Source organism: Neomonachus schauinslandi, chromosome 3 (genome assembly GCF_002201575.2).
Source record: "Neomonachus schauinslandi chromosome 3, ASM220157v2, whole genome shotgun sequence".
Taxonomy (NCBI): Eukaryota; Metazoa; Chordata; class Mammalia; order Carnivora; family Phocidae; genus Neomonachus; species Neomonachus schauinslandi.
Window position 1 is genome coordinate 170,397,400 of NC_058405.1, and position 20,385 is coordinate 170,417,784.

Here is a 20,385-nt window from a genome sequence, read left to right on the forward strand (position 1 = left end):
AAAGGCGAATTGGCTGTAAGTTAAAATCAATCATTAAAATAAGGACATGACTGAAAGTAAAATGAAATTAACAAGATGGTCTGAAGTAAAAATTAGAATATTTCAGTTTTATTTTTCTTAGTTCTATTCCTGTATGTGTGTGTGTACATGTATGTGTGTGCATGTGTGTTTCAAGAAAGAGCCTTTGCCGTAATAAAAAGATCACAGGCTTCAGATTCTGACAAACAAGTGTTCAAATACTGAGTCTGTTAATTATAAGATGCCTTAGCAAGTTACTTGGCCTTTTGTAGTTCTTATAATAGCATATACCTTGGACTGTGATTGTGGGATATAAGTTAATTGTTCTTTTATGGGCAAACTCAATAGTAAACAGTGGTCAGATCATGAGTTAGAGAGGTTTGTGCACAAGGTAATGAGTTCAGTTTGTGATACGGTCAGTGTCATGGGATCATCCAGTTGTACCATGATCAATAGCAAGTTGAATGTAGAGATCTGGGCTGGAGACATAAGTTACAGAGGCATCATACTTATGCGGCAAAGAAGCTGTGGACATGAACCAAGGCCCCTTGGAGGGGGGTGTAGGAAGAGAAGAGGGAATCTAGAATCCCTAGAATCTAGAAACCTAAGAACAAACTTTAAGGAGGCCAAGAAGATATTTCATTTATGAATTATAATCTGATGGTATGGATATACCATCCATTGCATTAGATTCCATATACAAAGGAACAAATTTGAGCAAGTAGAGAAAAACTTATTTTTTTTAAAGATTTTATTTATTTACTTATTTGGCAGAGAGAGAGAGAGAGAGAGTGCACAAGCAGGCAGAGCAACAGGCAGAGGGAGAGGGAGAAGCAGACTCCCCGCTGAGGAGGGAGCCCCATGCGGGGCTGGATCCCAGGACCCGGGATCATGACCTGACCTGAAGGCAGATGCTTAACCAACTGAGCCACCCAGGCGCCCCAAGAAAAACTATTTAATATGAACAACAGGTCACAAACGTCTCTGGGTACCTAAGGGCAAGAATACAACTGTACCTTGTAAAGGGCTGGAACCAGGAATAAGAGGCCTCAGGGATCCTGAGATTAAGCTCTCTCTCTTGCCTCTGTTTCTACCTGCATGTCTGCTTTATTCTTCTACAGATACACTTTATTTTTTTCCTCTGAACGTGTGTTGGGAAGAGTTTATACCACAGATTTTGGGTTTTATGTCTCATCCATCCAAGAAGTGAACTCAATGTGAAAGTACAATTTAAGTCCCTATTCTGAATTTTGGAAACAGGTATTATTTCAGAAATAAAACTTACACATTTTTGCTGACTGCACCAGCCAGAGCTCTTCAGTCACTTGTATGGGGAGTGCTGAGTTCTTCACTCCCCTGGCCCCGTGCCTGCCCCCTGCAGGCAGGCTGACTAGCCCTGTGCCAAGAATACTGACTCCACTGACCACTTTCAGACACCACACTGGAAGGTGAGAAGCAGGCATATTACATGGCTGCCAAATTACCTAAGTGGTAACACCCCAGAAATATAGGGGACTTTGATTTCCAAGAAGCGAAGTTTAACTGAATCCTATTCCTTCTTCCATCCCATGGATTATTCATAGTTTTTTTTCTACATCTGGTCCACAGAAATCTTGTATGTCAGGGAGTTTAACCTGCTGTGCTTTCTTAGAAGACAACAGAGTAATGCCTCATATCCTGCCTGCCCCTCAACTACTCTGTTTTCTCATCTTAGCTGCCCTGGGTATGTACCTCCCAAATAAAGCATTAGAATATTAGGTCTTGCATCAGGCTCCACTTTCTAGGGAACTCAATTTAAGAGAGACAGCTTATGGTTTAGATGGGCTCCAATATACCCTCTGACTCTGTCTGCATGGGGCAGGAAGGCAAAATACCCCCAGCATGTCTGCTAGGACCCATCTGTGTGATTCTGCGGCTAAGTGGGCACAGGGAAGCTTATTTCCAGAAGAGAAAAAAAACAAAACAAAACACTTCCATCAAATCAGACATCCCAAAAACTGTCTGACAAGCATTAAAAGTGTAGTGATCAAAGATTATTCTGCTAATTATTTCTCCTCCTCTGTGGGTCTGATAATTGCAAGTGTTTTCATTTTACATTTTTCCCTCTTTAAACAGTTGAACGAATCTGATCATTTGAGGTATCACTAGAAATATAATTATGTGAGAAAATAATATTGGGAAATTTATTAAAACTTACAGCTTTTACAGATTGAGGTAGTGACATGATATACATAGATACATGGATATATACATACAGATTATTCTATATAAAATTAAGTATGTAATTAGGGGGTACCTGGCTGGCTCAGTTGGTAGAGCATGCAACTCTTGATCTCCAGGTTGTAAATTCAAGCTCCACGTTGGGTGTAGAGATTACTTAAAAATAAAATCTTTAAAAAAAGTATGTAATTAATTTGTACCTTCAATGTACATAGAATTACTTTCAAATGTAACTGTATGCCCTTATCAAAATAATTTCCTTATAAGGTATATCTTTTGGATTTCCAGAAACCATACATTCACTTACTCAATTCAATTTGCCGAGATAAAGTGAGGGAGGATACTGGCACAGTTGCCTTCTCTACCATAGTGGAAGACAGCAGCAATCGATGAGAAGAGTGGTTAGAGCTTGAGGATCCATCCATCTTTGTGCGACCTGTGGGGTCTGTGTTTAGATCTTTCAGGGCACCTCAAATCTCTGCCCTTTCATTGCTTCTTTTAAGCCTAATATACACATATCATTGAAAGCAAAGATAATCTCAGCAAAATAGAAAGTAATATAGAATGACATAAAATATTTCAAAATTAGCTCTTCTAACTACGGAGAAAAAAGTAAGTCACTAACTTTTCTTCACTTCCCACCTCACTATCAGAAGGCACTATTTAGCTTTCTTTTTCTTTAATGTATTCAACAAATTGTATTAAACATATGATACATAGAGCACCATAGAAAGGCTATAAATACTAACCAAATTATATATCACTGTCCTTGGCAATAATAATCTCACAATCTGGTAGGGAAATCACTTTGTTTAAATAATTTGTTATGTTCTGAATTCAAGATGTTTAAAATGCTAAACTTTACTACAGTTATCATGTTCCCTTACTCATAGCAATTCTTAAATGAATCAAGTTAGAAAGTTAGAATTCCAGGTGAGGCAGTAATGCAAAAACTTAATCATTGTGTTTAAATTCTCAGTAAATTTCAAGCAATACCTAGAATCTGGCAATCCTTGTTGAAATGACAGTGTTTAGGGAAAATTAAGAAAACAGCTAAGACATTTTATATTGACTAGATGAAAGACAATGTAGGGGCTCTTATACATCATAGTCTTTGTTACTTATTTTTATTAATTACATTATTTTAGCAGTCAGACTTCAGACTCAGAAAATCTAGGAGCTGGAGATCAGAGCAAAGATACTGCCTTTTTTTTTTAACCCAAACCCTGGCACCACACCTTTTGTGCTTGCTTTAGATGAGAAAAGAGAATTTAGAAAAGCAAATTAATTCTGACTAGTTTAAGTGGCTATTTAGGTCTCTAAATTACACAAAATAGTGTGTGTAGTTGGAGGAATATGGGCTTTGCAATCAGTCAAATTGGATTTGAATCTATTTTTGACACTCCTTGCTGTGTAAATGTGGGCATTTTATTTAACCTCTTGGTGTCTCTCTTTCTTCTTTCTTAAAAAGGTGATGATAATATTTATGATAATATTTTTGTAATAAATAAATTACATCATTTAATATATGATACTCATGGGGCACCTGGCATGTGGTAAACAAAAGTGTGGGAGACTGAGGAGTATCGGCAGCAGAATAATCTGAAGACTTGAAGCCTTAAAACCACCAATAGAAGAGTCCAGTAGGAGATCCTGGTCCTAGAAATGTCTCAAATAAGTCTTACAGAACAAACAAGACTTTTAAAAGAATGCTAACCACAGGAAAGATATTCTAATTTTTTATGAATGACTTAGGGTAACAGTGTTATACTGGTCCTCTTTGTTAATAAAATTCTTCAAGACACATTATTTAGGTCAAAGTACCCCAGCCCTCACTTAACAGCTGCTTCCCTAATCATAGCAAGTTTCTCTAAGCAGAATCACCTGGTGCTCACACCAAACTCACTAGGAAGGTTTGGGGGAAAACACCCCCCCCACACACACACACAAACAGGTGACTAGGCACACCCAAGGAGCTCTGTTACAGTGGGTCTGAAGTGCATTTCCAACCATTTCTCAGGTGATGTTGGGCCTGGGACCACACTTTTTGAGAACTACTACATAAGGAAAATTTTCTTAAATGTTTTCAAATATAATGTAAAATATAAAGTAATATAAAATAAATGGAAACATTTATTTACATAAAAATTAAATGATTAAAGGACATGTATATATTTAGGGTAACCAACTGTCTCCTTTATCCATCCCCTCACTGAAAACCACAATTCAACTGAGACATCTTCAGAAGTCGGATCCTCCCAGGAGTAGGATCACACCAAGACTCTAAGCTGCATACTGCATTAAATCCTTCAATTAACTTTTAAGTAATAGCAAACCACTTGTTGTTGGTTAAACTGTGTCCCCCCAAAAGATACGTTCCAGTCCTCACCCCCAGTACTTGTGAATGGTACTGGATTGTAAATAGAGTCTTTGCAGATGTAAGCGTTTAGGATAAGGTCATACTGGAGTAGGGTAGGGGTGTCCTTATAATAAGACAGAAGCACAGATGGCAATGCCATGTGAACATGGAGGCAGAGGTTGGAACACTGCATCTGCAAGCCAAGAAATGTCAAGGATTTCCAGCCATCACCATAAACAGAGAGACAGGCATAGATAGAATGTGTTCTTCCTCAGAGGCCTCAAAAGGAGCCAGCACTGATGACACTTTTGTCTCAGACTTCTAGCCTCCAGAGCTGTGACAGAATAAATTTGTTTTAAGCCACCCCATGTGGTACTTTGTTATGCCAGCTCTAGGAAACTAATACAACCTCTTTACACAAGGACCTACAGGATTTTCAGCCTACCTCTTAAATTTGCTTCAAATCTCAATATTTTTTATTATGTTTTCTCTCCCACTCATTTTATTTCTTTATCCTTAGGAGGGCAGCATTAAAGAAGGGATGCGAGAAGAAGGTAGGGCAAGTGTGATCATCTCAGCCTGAAGTCACTAGAACTCAAGAAAGTTGTACCACTATGGAAGTACTCTTCTGACCCTTTCCCCCTGGCTCTGCATCAGGTTTCTCGAGGTCAGGGAGAATTATTTTTTAATTTTAATTATTCTGCACCCTTAGTTTCAACATCCTGGCTGGATTACTTACTTCTGGCTCTGATTTTTGGCTTTCCTCCTGGTTTCTCTTGCCCCTTGCTCTGGGCTTTGACACCTTTTGCAGTGTCCTGCAACTGGACCTGGTAAAACTTTCCACTTGACCTTCCATTTTGGCTCTTGCCACTTGAATTTATCCAGTTCATCCGTGTCTATTCCTGAGTCCACTCTTAACAATAAAACAATCTCCTCACCTAAGAAGTCCACTCAACCTTGTGTTTTCTGAAGTAGTTCTCTTCATTGCAGGATCTTTCACATCCTTCTCTGTTACTTTTCTTCCCTTCTCCATGTCCCCTGACTTCCAAGGTCCTGCTAGGTTGACTCTTCATATAACTTCAGTTCTTCTCTTTTCAGACTGTGGTTCCACTGCCTCTGCTCAGTAATCTCCCTACATTTGCCCTTTGCTCTTTCTTGTCATGTCTTCTGTCTTCAGGACATCATCCCATATTCATCATTGTCTTTAATCCTTGTTCCACTTCGTTGTTCCTTGCATTGTTGCCGGACACAGCGGGTCTCAACTCTGCCTTGTTTTCAATAACTATGTTTCCTGTAAACGCCCGACTTAAATGTTTTCCACACGAAAACTACACGAGGCTGGTGGTTTTACATACAGAGGTTTGTTTTGTTAATGCAGGAAAATTTAGATATTTTGTCAAGGGAAAGGTATTTCTACAGACAACTTTGGTTCATTTGATGCCTCCTGTTCTACCCAGTCTCTGTTCTACTTAATCACTGTGATGGACATATTGTGACAAAAGCTCATTTTCATCAAAAGAAATTCCCAGAGGGTTTGCTGCTTTGATGAAATGGAATAATTAAATACAGTCTAAAGGAAAGTGGTTGGAAATACATATAATAAAAATTTACTCAGGGCACCGGGGTGGCTCAGTTGGTTAAGCGACTGCCTTCGGCTCAGGTCATGATCCTGGAGTCCCTGGATCGAGTCCCACATCGGGCTCCCTGCTCGGCAGGGAGCCTGCTTCTGCCTCTGACCCTCCCCCCTCTCATGTGCTCTCTCTCTCTCATTCTCTCTCTCAAATAAATAAATAAAATCTTTAAAAAAAAATTTTCTCAGTTTTCATGCTACTGGGAACATTTTTTCAAACCCTTGCTTCTAAATGGCACTCAGACAAAACTCCATGTGAAAGCTTTTTCTCCTTCTAGAAAAAAAAGCTTGTTTCTTCAGCAATTCAATCTAGAACAAAGAAATCAAAAATACTATGTACTAAAAAAAAAATCCACAGCAGAAATTATGTAGAGACAAGGCAAACTTAACATTAAATAAATGAAGCTAATTAGACTTGATTTGCATATTTAACTCATCTTAATTACACATGGATTCAGCAAACATTTTAAAAGCTGCAATCAATCTTTCACAGACATGGTTAGTTATTTATATGAAATAACAAAAACCAGGTCATTGTTAATGATTATTCTGTTTCCAATTTATATGTCAGTGAGATTGTTTCAGTAATAATAATGGAGTATGTTTTTCTTTAACAATTTGTAAACCTATAAGGTTAAATTTCTTTGGTTTCACAAAGTTATTAAAAAGAGATTTGCAGATGTGAATTAGAAATAACTAGAAAATTTATTAATAATTTTACTATGTATTAAATTGAGCCACATGAAATTGTGTACGAAATGATATTTTACCATTTGAACATATAAAAAAATGACAACTCTATATGACCCAATGTGTTTATTAAAGGAGAAGAAAAAGGTAAAAAAAAAAAAAAAAGATTTGCAGAAAATGTGAATGTTATATAAATTATTATATTAAACGTTTGACCCTGTTCAATTAAAAAAGATCTTTATAAAATTCTTGGACATTAATTTTTAAACTTGATAACTAAGGTAGTAGCTGTAATAGAAATAGCTACATCTAGCTGGTAATGAGTAGGAGGATATTTTTTTCACAGCTGGTATAAACTTTAATTCTGCTCACCTTTGGACACATTTTGCTTTGTTTTCTTTGATAGTAATTTTCCTTGGTCCTAAAATTTGAAATAAAAATGCATAAAATATGGGCGCCTGGGTGGCTCAGTTGGTTAAGCAACTGCCTTCAGCTCAGGTCATGATCCCAGAGTCCCAGGATCGAGTCCTGCATCAGGCTCCCTACTCAGCAGGGAGTCTGCTTCTCCCTAGGAACCTCCCTCCCTCATGCTCTCTCTCTCACTCTCTCTCTCCAATAAATAAAATCTTTAAAAAAAATGTGTTAAAAAATGCATAGAATACAATTACACAATATAATTCTCTTTAACTTCAGTTAGTTTTATTTAGGTAATTTTTCTTAAACATTTTTAGGTATTTTACTTTAATTATTTTCTAGAAATATACACAGGAATACTACTATGAGGAGACAGTGCTTCTGTATTGTGACATGAGGGTGTAGCAGGACTGATGAGTTGGCTGAGTAGGAAAAGGGTGCTATGGGCAGGAAAAAATGTACATAAAACTTTATTTATGAGCCAACTCATCTCTATAGTTAACATTATGAAGTGATGAAGATAATAGATGTCATCTCTGCTATCACAGAATTTGTAATCTGCATATTGTTACTATGTAATAATTATCATTTACTGAGCATTTGGCTATGTCCCAGGCAGCAATGTAAGCATTTTACATGAATTAACTTCAGTCCTCACAATGGCACCATCATGTAGATACTCATATTATTTCTATTTTACAGATGAAAAACTGAGGCTCACAGTGTTCCAAGGACATATTAAGTGGCAAAGCCCAAATTCACATCCAAGCAGTGTCACTCCAGACCCTGGGCTCTTAACCATTATATTATATGCATGCATAATATTCATCTGCTTAGATATATGCTCAAACATGACATAAAATTCAACTTTTCATTTTCAAATTGCATATTAGCTCAAAGTGCATTGATGCAATATATGTAAATTCTATATACAATATAATAAATACTATAAAATAATCTCACAGTTTGACTCTTGCAACCAGCTAATGTCCCAATAGCTATTGCACTCCTAAGATATTTTATGAATATTAAAATAAAGATATCTCTGACCCTTTGGTTTGGGCTGAATTGTGTCCTTTCAAATTTATATGTTGAATCCTAACTCTAGTACTTCAAAATGTGACTGTATTGGGAAATGGGGTCTTTAAAGAGGTAACTAAGGTTAAATGAGGTCATTGGGATGGGCCCTATTCCAATCTGACTGATGGTCTTATAACAAGAGCAGACTAGAGCACAGATACACACAGAGGTAAGACCATGTGAAGATATAGGGAGAAGATGGCCTTCTACAAGTCCGGGCAAGGCCTCAGAAAGAAACTAACCTGCCAATACCTTGATATTATATTCTAGCCTCCAAAACAGTGAGAAAATACATTTTTGTTGTTTAAGCCACCAGTCTATGGTACTTTGTTATGGTGGCCCCAGCCAACTAAAACACCCTTAGTCCTTTCTGTGGTGTCAAAGGATGAGACCACCAGTCAATATCTGAAAACAAAAAAAATAAATAAATAAAAACTGAATTTATCATATACTTCAGTGAAAAAGAGTTATACTAATTGAGCAGATCCAATTGCTGATTTTATATCCAGCTTTTGTGGAGAGTTTATTTTGGAAAGTTGGTTACAGAAGTAGGAGTGGGTTAGGTCAGTCTTAGAAGAGTGGTTTGTGTTGGTTATAAAGACTTACTTTTTGTCTGTTATCGAGGTGGAAGAATGTTAATATGAGCTTTAGGAACATGTGCACTGTAGTGACTCTTTGGCCAGTTGGCTGAATTTCCAAATCATGAGTCTGATGCTATTTGGCTTTTCAAGAAGTGTTCACAGAAGTTAGTTGTCATTGATTAATTAGATAGTTTTAAAACCAGTTCTGGTTGTTTACTTGTAAGCAGGGCTATGGAACTGTTACTAATTGATTGGACAAGTTTAAAACTAGTTCTGGGGTTTGTTACCATGACGATGAGTCTTTTCCTAGGAAAGTGGTGTTTTTTTTTTTTTTAATTCTCAGTGACCAACAAAATATAAATAGAAGAAATAGAAAAGACTACAAATTAATCTACAATTGGTAATATCTCTTATTTGTGTAGACATTATGCTAATCCTTTACACAAATTTCTCCAACTATAAATGGGAATTTAATATATTACCAGTTTCATACGGTACAGATTAAAAGAGTTACTCTGTGCAAAGTACTTAGTGTGGTGTTTATATAAATGAGAGATATGACAGTCACTGAGGATTAAATGTAATAATAAATAAAGCACTTAGCACAAGGCTTTAGTTACATAATAAACACTGAATCAGTGTAAAGCTGCCTCCTTCTCCAGGAGTCATCAACTATTTCCATGTACTTGTTTAGAGACAATGACAGAGTCAATGGGTAAATATGCTACTGGGTTAGAACCATGTTGTGGGAAAGGAGTTGAGAAAAATAAGACTATGCACATTATATGGCATGACTAATCAAAATGAAAATAAATATTGGGAAGAAGACCAAGCTATTTAACCAAAAATGAGGTATCTGGTGAGGGTAGATTTTTTCCAATTTTCAGTTGTGATCACTCTGTAACTGTTTACTTTTTTACTTAACAACTGTTTATCAAATCCTACCACAGCTGTCTTGGGCTTTGGGGATAATAAGACTGTTGGGCAAGACAAATAAATTTCAAACAAGTTTCCCTTGTGGAATTATATTCTAGTGGGAAGAAACTAACAATAAACAAGGAAACAAATTCTTAAATGATTTTAGTTCATGATGAGTGACATGAAAAAAATAAAACAGGGGGAGCCTATTCGCTGGGTACCAACACCTGTGGGAAGCCCAGTTAAGCCCCAGAATTCAGGGGCTTAACACATTGGAAGCTTAATTCTCACTGATGGAATGTCTAGTTGGAAAGTCCTGATTGGTGGCTTTTCTCCTTATGGTAGTTCAGAAACTCAGGCTAGTTCCATTTGTGTTTTTCCATCTTCCAGAACACTTCCGTGTATAGTCTGCAAGCAGATAAAAATAAAGAGCTTACAGGATTGTGTGGGATATTTTAAGGGCCAGGCCTACAGGTGACTTGTTGCATGATTGCACACGTCACACTGGACAGAACTCAGTCACATTGTCACACCTGACCTCAAGTCTGACTGAGTGCCCAAGAGAAAAAGGAAAGGGATTTTATAAAAGTTTCTGCTACTATAGGAGAAAATACAGGAGAGGAGGCAGGAATATTAGATATCAGACATCACTGAAAATGTTGTGTTTGAGTTGAAAGCAGCATGGGAAGAAGGACAAGGACATGTATTTAGCTACGTGAAAACATCCAAGGTAGAGAAAGCAGGACGTTCAAAGGCAGGAACATCCTAGGCCTATTACAAGAAGAGGAAAGCTAATATGATAGTGTTGTTTTTGTGACTATATTTACTTATTTATTTATCCTGACAGGAAACAGGAGGTTTCTGGATCAGTGATCAGACCATTTATTTACTCACTGAGCAGCTTATGTTGATTTGCCATTTCCGCATTCCCCATGGGGGGAAGCTGCGAGAGCCAGGTGTACCCCACAGGTACGGTGAGGTCATGTGTCATGAAAAGGAACCCCCAAATTATGAAAGTCAGAGCCCTTGTGCCGCTCCAAGGAGGCAAGGTGATGGGGAGAGGGGAGAGGGAGAAATCTTTGTTGGAAATGTAAACAGATCCTCTCTGGAAAGAGAAGAGATAAGCCTCTAGGCTTGCAAACCCTGAAATGTAAATGAATACCTCAGAGAGAGATGCACCTAAATCTCTCCAGAGATCTCTGTCTTTACGGTTGGATTGTTATTCAATCATCCTTTAATCCAGATGTAGTACTGTTTGCTCAGAAAGCCCTGACCATGCAGAAACATGAATATATTCATGAAGCACAGTGCATGAGAAGGAAGAATGGTAAAGGATGAGGTCAGATAGGCAGACAGGAGCCAAACAGTATGGAGCCTTTGGAACAAAGTAAAGACTTTGGAATTTATTCTGAGTATGATGGTAATTGTTCAGGTGGCTGTTACCAGGAGCATGGCATGATCTGATCCAGGTTTTACTGATCACTCTACTTGCTGTGAGAGGAATAGATGGGGAGTGGGGTGAGAGTAGAAGCAAGGAGACCAATAAGGATGCTCCTGCTGTCTTTGGGCTCAGTATGATGGCTGATTTCCTGCATAGAGTAGTAATGGTAAAAAAGGGATAGAGGTGGGCATAGTAGGGCTTTATGTTGAAGAAAAAGCTGATGTGCTGGATGAGGGATGTGTGGGGGTGGGGGTAGAAGGAGAAGTATTGTAATTCTCAGGTGGGTTATTGCCTAAGGTTTTTTTGTTTGTTTGAGCAACTGGTAGTGCCATTTACTTAGAGGGAAAGACTTGGCAAGAGTAAAGATAGGCAGTTGAGAAGTAGTAAGTCAAAGGTCTTCTTTTGCATATTCTGTCTGACGTGCCGTATCACCAGCAGGAAACAGATGACACATGAAGTAAACCCAGGTTGAATGTTTACAGAGATGTGAATGGTGTTAAGGGAACAAACACAGCACCCAAGGGCTAGCAACAATGGGAAGCCTGAAGGGGCAAGGGAAGGAGAACATTACTGGATACGGTGGAGCTGTAGCCTTGGGAGAGGGCCCACATAACATGAGCGGAATTAGGTAGAAAACAGGACCACTGACAAAATCACAGCTGAACAGGAAGGGAGCTAAAGTAGTCATTTATCTGCCCTCTATACCTTTCTGCTTTTTCATATCCTGCTGGTGCTCCCCTCTGGCTGAATCCAACCAGACGCCGGAGGGCTTGAGTGCCCCCAGTGATGTGGTTGGTAGAAAGCAGGGCACAGACTCCGGGCAGTGCCACACAGGGATGAATCCAAGGGACAAGTAGAAAAAGCAGCACCGATTCCTCTACTACTCTTTACTGGGGTCTTTAAGGAAAGAGAGAGCTAAGGGCAGAAATGGTTTGGAAGTCATCAGCATTTCAGTGGTTTATGTTGCAGGTTAAGAGCTAATATTTGTTAAGCTCTTACTTTGTGCTAGGCACTCCACCAACATTTCACATGCATCTTCCAATTTAATTCTCAAAACAAACCTAGAGGTTAAATACCATTACTCAGGTAATACATCATTACTCAGGTAATGATATTTAACCTCTAGGTTTGTTTTGAGAATTAAATGAGGCAATTGACACACAGTGAAGTGAAGCAATTTGTTTAAGGTCACACAGCTATCAGGTAGCAGATCCAAGAATTAAGTCCCAGACGTTTCTATTCCCAGGGCCAGAGATAGCAAATCATCACTGCACGTAGCTTTTCTGAGAGAATCAAATACTGGAGCAATGACATATTGGGTCACATGGGTTTTTTTTTCTTATAAGACTCTTCCCTCTTTTACATTTTTTTTTCCACTTCTTTGGAAGAAAACAAACCTGACAAGAATTCATCAAAGAAGATATTCCAAATTTTAACATCCTGGTTTGGGTATTGCTTTTGATTAAGGCTGTTTGCAGACTAGAATATTAGTAACCCACATATGCCCTGTACCACAAAAAGAGTAGATTCACTTTTATCTTGGGAACAAAGCTAGATAGGAAAGCTTTTTTTTTAACTTTTCTTAATTCGTGAAACATTTATCTTCAAGTCAGGTTTTGTTACAGCAGCACAAATGTGGTCCGTCAGCATTTCCATTATAGCCCCATATTTCCAGGGCTTTTCAAGAGTGCCTTAGAGATTCCACTTTGAATTAAAACTTGGCATTCAGGATTTGAATCAGAAAACTCCATTTTCCTTAACAATTAATCGAAGAGTTTAGAGATTCTCACATTAGAAGAGCACCAAATGTAAAACTTTTATAATGCAAAAAACATTTCACTAATTTAAATATATATATTTTAAATATTAACACTCACTATGCAGGTGTAATATTATACAACTATATATGATGTTAATTCTAAAAGAAAATTAACTATAAAAGTTCCTAAGATAATATATGAAAGCTTATAACATCTTACACTTTGCCTTTTTGGCTTTGTAAGTAATTTAGAGGTAATTTAGAGGATTTGAAGTTCTCAGCATAATTGTTTTAAAGTTATAGCAGTGTCAAGATAGTGAACCAGAATAACATGGGTAGGGGAGATCTGAAAGAGTGCCAAAGTATTTCAACATATTTTTGTGAAATTTAAATTCCTGTGGGGAAATTTTGCATTCTGTGAAAAGGGATTAACAGCATGCATTAATTCTGTAAATAAATATTTGAAATTTAACTTGCTGAACACAATGGCAATAGTGAGGACTCAATAGAGCCTAGTTATAAAACCTTTCCAACTTTGCTTAGTTCCAAACTATTCCATGAATGTCCTATAACAATGAGGAGACATGCTGATGATACTCTATCTTTCCGATCTCATTTTGTAATCTTTTATGCAATCTTTCCTCCAGCCGTAATGGTTTAGGACTAAGTAATCAGAGTAGATGAAGCCTTTTAGCAAGCCTACTCTACTTCTGATTTACTTCTCTCCATCCACATTGGTTTCCTTGCTATTGCAGAAACACACCAGGTAAACGCCTATCTTTGAGACATTTGCTCTACCTTTTCTTTCTTCCTGGAATGCTTTTTTTCCAGATGTCTCCTTGGCTTGCTTCAATCCTTGTTCAAACCTTACTTGTTGTGTGTGGTCAAACCATATCATTCTACTTGATAATTTGGTTTGCCCTTAGCCCCTCAATCCCAAAACTCATAATACCCCTTACCCTGTCTGACTTTTCTTCTTTTCACAATACCTAGGATCTTCTAACACACTTTACACCTTTCTAAAATATCTATTTCCACCCTCTCCCCTTATAAAGTAAGGTTGATGAAGACACAGTTCTTTGTTTTATTCACTGAGAGATCCTAAGCACCTAGAATTGTGCCTGACATAGATTAATTGCTCAAAAATATTTGTTGAATGAATACATTGTTGAATTAAATCTGAATTTTAACCCATAACAAGAATCTACATCCAGATACAACTCTGGTTCTTCTACAAAATTTGTGTTATTTCCCTAAGATAATTAAGAATGCCCTTTGAACATTGGTTTCAAAATGAAAACTCCCCACATCTAAAGCCCCTGTGTAATGTGTTATGAGCCCAATTTGCTTGAAATAATTTAAACTGAAGTTTGGAAACTTTTGTAGTTAATTTTAATTTTAATTATTATCTGGAAAAGATGACCGGAATGGGTAGATGTGAAATATAGTTTTCATAAAACAAATGCTTAGTTTGTGTTAAAAGTGTTTTATAACATTTTTATACATATAATGATATTAATGCCAAACTGTGGAAACTCAGGAATTAAAACATGATCTCATAATCTAAAACAAACAAAAAAAGAACCCCACATCCCCAGTAGTAATGGCAATGATGTGCTGAAAACAAGCACCCTCTATAAGGGCTTCACTACTTGGCCCCATGGCTTGAAAACTATGCTAATTGCAAGACGGAGTCATATAGTGAAATTTCACCACCAGCTCAGTAGTGTAAAAGTGACGATACTAGAGTTCCAGTGCACAGACAAGCACTAATGACACACTTACGAACATAGCCTGGACTGATTCTGAGTGGTAGCTGATAGCAAAAGCTAGTATTTTCAACCATGAGACTGTATTAACTTTATTATTGGACTAAAGCAATACTTTTTTGGGGGGGGGGTGGTATAAGCAGTTTATTTGGTTGCTATCCCAGGAAGTAGAAGTGAAGAAGCAAGGAGTGAGCTAAAGAAGAGAGCAAGACCCAATAAAGGATACATTCTTGATCCAGTTACCCTATGGGCAACTAAGGCTAAATCCTGCTGAGGATTCTCTGATGAATAATTGTAGAACACACAGTCTTAGAAGCATTCCTTTACACAGCACTGTCCAATAGGACTTTCTTGATGATGGAAATGTTCTATGTCCACATTGTCTGCTAAAATAGCCACCTGGAATATGGCTAGTATGACTGAGGAATTGAGTTTTTAATTTTATTTAATTTTAATTAATTTAAGTGTAAATAGTCATATAAATGGCTGGCTAGTGACTACTCGATTGGACAGCTTAGCTCTAAAGGATCAAAGTTTCAGGCATTAATCACTAATTCCCATCCCACATTTGTCAAGGTATATGGAGGAAGGGGTATAACTCTGTCATACTTCCAACCTAGTCTGCATGGAGGCTAAGATATCTGCCAGGGTTGGGGAGAAATCCCTGAGGAAGAAAAGTTGAGAGGAACACTGTCTTGGTATAAGGAAACTTAATGCAATACTTTAAAACAAATAAAATTAATTACCTTTTGATTTCTTTCACACATTGAATGGCATTTATTTGATTTTATTTCTGCTTTGTCTTCCTAGGGTAACTGTGAGCAGTCACTTTATGGTCACATGCATTCTATCAATGATGCCACCTTCACTCCTAGGGTGAGTTCAGTTCTCCCAATAAATACTTTTAATATTTCATATATACAAGTTAATTTTATTGAAACAAAGTACCAGGAGAAAATGGTAAGTTAACAGGGCAAGGAGAACAAATTCTGGAATTAATTTATGACAATGGAAAAAACATATAGATAGTTTGGGTTGTAGAAGTTTAAAAAACACACACAATATACAGTGGTAGGAACAATGAGGAATTCTATCTTTAACTCCACTTAAACACATTTTTAAAAGCGTCTTGTCTAATGCAGGCTCAAGAAAGTAAGTGGGATATAAACTTGTAAATATTAATGTAGAATCATAAAAATAATGAAAGTGCTTGAAAGGAAACCCAAGAATAAAAAAGCCATCAAAGAAAAGTAGACTTTCTTCAGGTTAAAACAGAGCAACCTTGATTTGACAGCTTGTCAATTACTCATTGAAAGGTTTCAAATATATCTTTTTCCAAATAAACTGATGACATAGCAGAAGTGTTTATCCACAGCTTGAGGTATTCAGATATCAGGATGATTTCACCAACTATGAAGATTATTAAACACTGCTTTGAGTCGCTAAGCTAATTGAGGTTGTCTTTAAAATGGTACAGATAATACTCATGGAAGGATGATTTAAGTTTGTTCTTTCTCAGATGAAAGCTATTTGACTGATAGATGACCTCTCAAGTCCTTTCAAACTCTATGATTTAATTATAGCTAACATTTTAATTTGTCTCTAAATTCCCAGTAGAGTGTGAATCTTAATTCCATACCCCTCTTCTTTCCCAATTAGCTAAAAAATTAATCTGATAGATTACCTACCTCTAACTTCAAAATGACAGCATTGTCAAAATTCTGATGCTATCATGCTGTTATTATTCTTTTAGATAGAAGAAAAATGTTCACTAAAAATTATTTCTTCTAAAGGAATGTTATTTGCTCCAACTAAAATTATGCTGGTGGCATTGTGAATGACATCTGGAATGTTAGTGATGGGCTCAACTACAATTATATTTTAACAAATTCATCTTATTAAGGAACTTCCATTTAATTGACTCTGTTGAGCCAATATATTACGGCTTATTTCTAGGTACAAAGTAAAATTTATTTTTAGCAGAATATAGAGCCATTTAAGCACTGTGAACCCATATGATATAGGATATTTATGCTAAAAATCTATTAAATGGCTTATAGCTTCACATACCCTAAGAAAATTGAATGGAAGCTAAAATGAAATAAATTATTTTGTGAGTCAGGCGGTTTATTTTTTAGCTAAAAAAGAAATGCCATTTAACATCCCAAATAATACAATTAATAAATATAGAATTAGCCAAATTAAATTTATTCATTTAGCAATCAAGGGACACATACATTAAGTACATATAATTAAAAGGCAAGATGATGTATATGAGGTCCAGGTGTCCAACATCAAAGTGGCTAACTTGTTTTTGTTTATACACTTTGTCCATACCAAAGGACTATTACCACACTCTTCCAAATCAACATCCCTGGGCCTCATTAAATGCATCCATTAACTTATGTCTTCTTTGCTGTAAATGTGTAATAACTATTAAGGAAATTATATTTTATGATGATAACTGACACGGGTGAAATTTTTGGACATATGTCAATTGTTTTGAAAACTTTTATTTCACATACTTGCCAAGGAATGTCAATAGATTAGGAGGTAGCGGTGACTGAAAGAGCACAAAGACTTTTACTCAAGGACGTGGCATTGTGACACAGTTCACACTGAAGCAAACTATCAGACAAAGCTGTCATAATAAATGCATTGTACAGTGCATATATAGCAGGCAGAAATTTGAATATTTAGAATTAGACTTGCTAATTATTTGATGCCTTTAGGGATATGACTTCAAGTTGCATTACTAGTTAAAAATGCATTTAGCTATTTATATAAACATAATTTAGGAAAGTTCTACAATTTTAGATTTGTAAGCAGAAATCACAAATGTAAAATTCAATGTTATCTAGCTAGCAACCAAGAATCACAGAAACAAATATACAACATATAATGGTTTGGTATGGTCCTAAAAAGCTATGTAAATTGAATTGTATTTCTATGTTGTATTATTAGGATTCTGGTATCTTTATTTCTGACTAATCTTCCCATTGGAAATAGATACTTATTTAAAACTTCTTTTTTTAAAGTAATCAGCTATTGAAACATTTTAAGGAATTATGAAAGGGTTTAACTAAGTCCATTTTGTAAAGCAAAAACAAAAATTAAAAAAAAAATTGACAATCGCTGGACACAGAAAATTCAATATAAATTAAAAACAAAACAAAACCAACAACTATGTAAAAACACATAGCAAGAAAATGAGCAAGGTATCCCTATCAGAGTATCCTCCACATTTAATTTTCCAGGAAGTAGTCTGACCTGATGGAGATTCCATCAGGCCTTCTGGTAGCTCTCGTTGCATCCCCCAAGAGGGATGTGAGAGATAGGAAGGGTATTGAAATCAGATTAGAGAACAAACATAACTCTCTGGGAATGAATGTCTAAGTAATAAGGGAAAACCTGCTGGCTTAGAATGTCTATCAATAACAGAAATAAATATAACACATTTTGTATGTCAAAATGGCCATAAAATCAAAATGAAAACATCAAAAAGCCAAGTACTAATAAAACATAAAGGTATGGAAAAAGGTTAAGTCCAGTCTGCATTTTCTATCCCTAGGTATCTTACCCTGCACTTTCTACCCTTAGGAGTCAAAGGTTATGGATCCAGGTTGTTTGGTAAGGAGTGACCCAGGAAGTCAGGTCTAAGTCAGCTTCAGTTTAAAGGTCATTATGGAAAAAATTGACTTTCAGAATTGATTGAGGCATCATGGATCAAGTGAGATGTATTAAACTCAAAATTACACAGCATTCCACTGAAATCCTAAAGTAGATTCACTGCTGGGAACAGATTTTACTGCTTAGAACCTCCCAGCCACTTTCCCTCATTCTTTGAAGACTAGAGTTCCTAAATCACTGTCTTTCTCTACATATGTGGCCCACGCACCACTCTGACCACTTCCTTGTCTGCATTTTCTCCAACACCCTTTTTCTCCTCAGCTATGTATTCCTAAAGTCAGACTCTGAACACCTTGTCATTAACTGTAAATGTATCATGTCCAAAATCTCAATTCCAAGCATGCTTTTCTGAACATATCTGTTTGTCTTTCCAGGTCTTAAGTAAATCCAGTACAACAAATTTTCTCCCTCACTGAGAGCTCTAATCAGTTAAAATCTTACTCACCATCTTATCACCCCTTCTGCCTTCACTTAGCATTTTACCCCAGCTTAGGTTCTTTAGTTATCGTTCTATCAATTCCATTGCAAAGGACTTTAGTTCAATTTGACCTCATTTCCTCTATATAACATACCTGGCAAATCTACATTCTTTATAGAAAAGATGTAAATGTGTGGAGATTTTAAAATACTATATCATCAAACTGGTTGTTTTCTGTTTTTTTGTTTTATTTGAATATAGTTGACACAAAATGTTACATTAATTTCAGGTGAACAACTTAGTGATTTGAGAAGTTTATACATTATGCTATGTTCATCACAAATATAGCTACCATCTGTCCCATTACATTCCTATTAAAATGTCATTGACTATATTCCTGATGCTCTGCTTTTAATTTCCATGTCTTACACATTCCATAATTGGAGGCCTATATCTCCCTCTCTCTTTCACTCATTTTGCCCAAACCCCCACCACCCTACCTTCTGGCAACCATCAGTTTGTTCTCTGTCTTTATAGTTCTGCTTTTTGTTGTTTACTCAATTTTTAGATTCCATTTATGAGTGGAATCATATGGTATTTGGCTTTCCCGGTCTGACTTATTTCACTTAGCAAAATCCCCTCCAGGTCCATCCATGTCGTCTCAAATGACATGATCTCATCTTTTTTATGGCTGTGTAATATTCCAATGTGTATGTATACCACATTTTCCTTATCCTTTTGTCTATTGATGGACACTTAGGTTGCTTCCATGTCTTGGCTATTTTAAATAATGCCACAATAAACATAGAGGTGCATATATCTTTTTGAGTTAGTGTTTTGGTTTTGCTTGGGTAAATGCACAATGGTGGAATCATTAGCTCATATAGTATTCCTAAACATTGCACAAGGGTTCCTTTTTCTCCACACCCATGCCAACACTTATGTCTCTTGTCTTTTTGATTTTAGGCATTCTAATAGGTATAAGGTGATATCTCATTGTGGTTTTGATTTGCATTTCCCTGATGATCAGTGATGTTGAGCATCTTTTCATGTGTCTGTTGGCCATCTGTATGTCTTCTTTGGAGAAATGTCCATTCAAGTGTTCTGCCCATTTTTTAATCAGATTGTGGCTGGGTTTTTTTTTTTTTTTGTCTTTTTGGGGGTTTTTTTGGGGTATTGAATTGTACGTATTCTTTATGTGTTTTGGATAACCCCTTTTTGGACATATCATTTGCAAATATCTTCTCTGATTCAGTAAGTTGTCTTTTTTGTTTTGCTAATGATTTCCTATGCTGTGCAAAAGCTTCTTATTTTGATATAGTCCCAATAGTCTATTTTTGCTTTTGTTTCCCTTGCCTTGGGGGATGTATCTAGAAATATGTTGCTATGGGGCTTATG

At 36.6% G+C, this 20,385-nt stretch overlaps 1 protein-coding gene across 1 annotated transcript in view; it reads left to right on the forward strand.

The window, feature by feature from the left end:
• The window catches only part of SPAG16 (sperm associated antigen 16), a 969,696-nt gene that overhangs the window by 644,574 nt on the left and 304,737 nt on the right, over positions 1-20,385 (forward strand). The window contains exon 14 of the mRNA XM_021702750.1: positions 15,690-15,755. Within this exon, the coding sequence (XP_021558425.1) occupies positions 15,690-15,755 (66 nt within the window). The remainder of the gene's footprint in view (positions 1-15,689; positions 15,756-20,385) is intronic.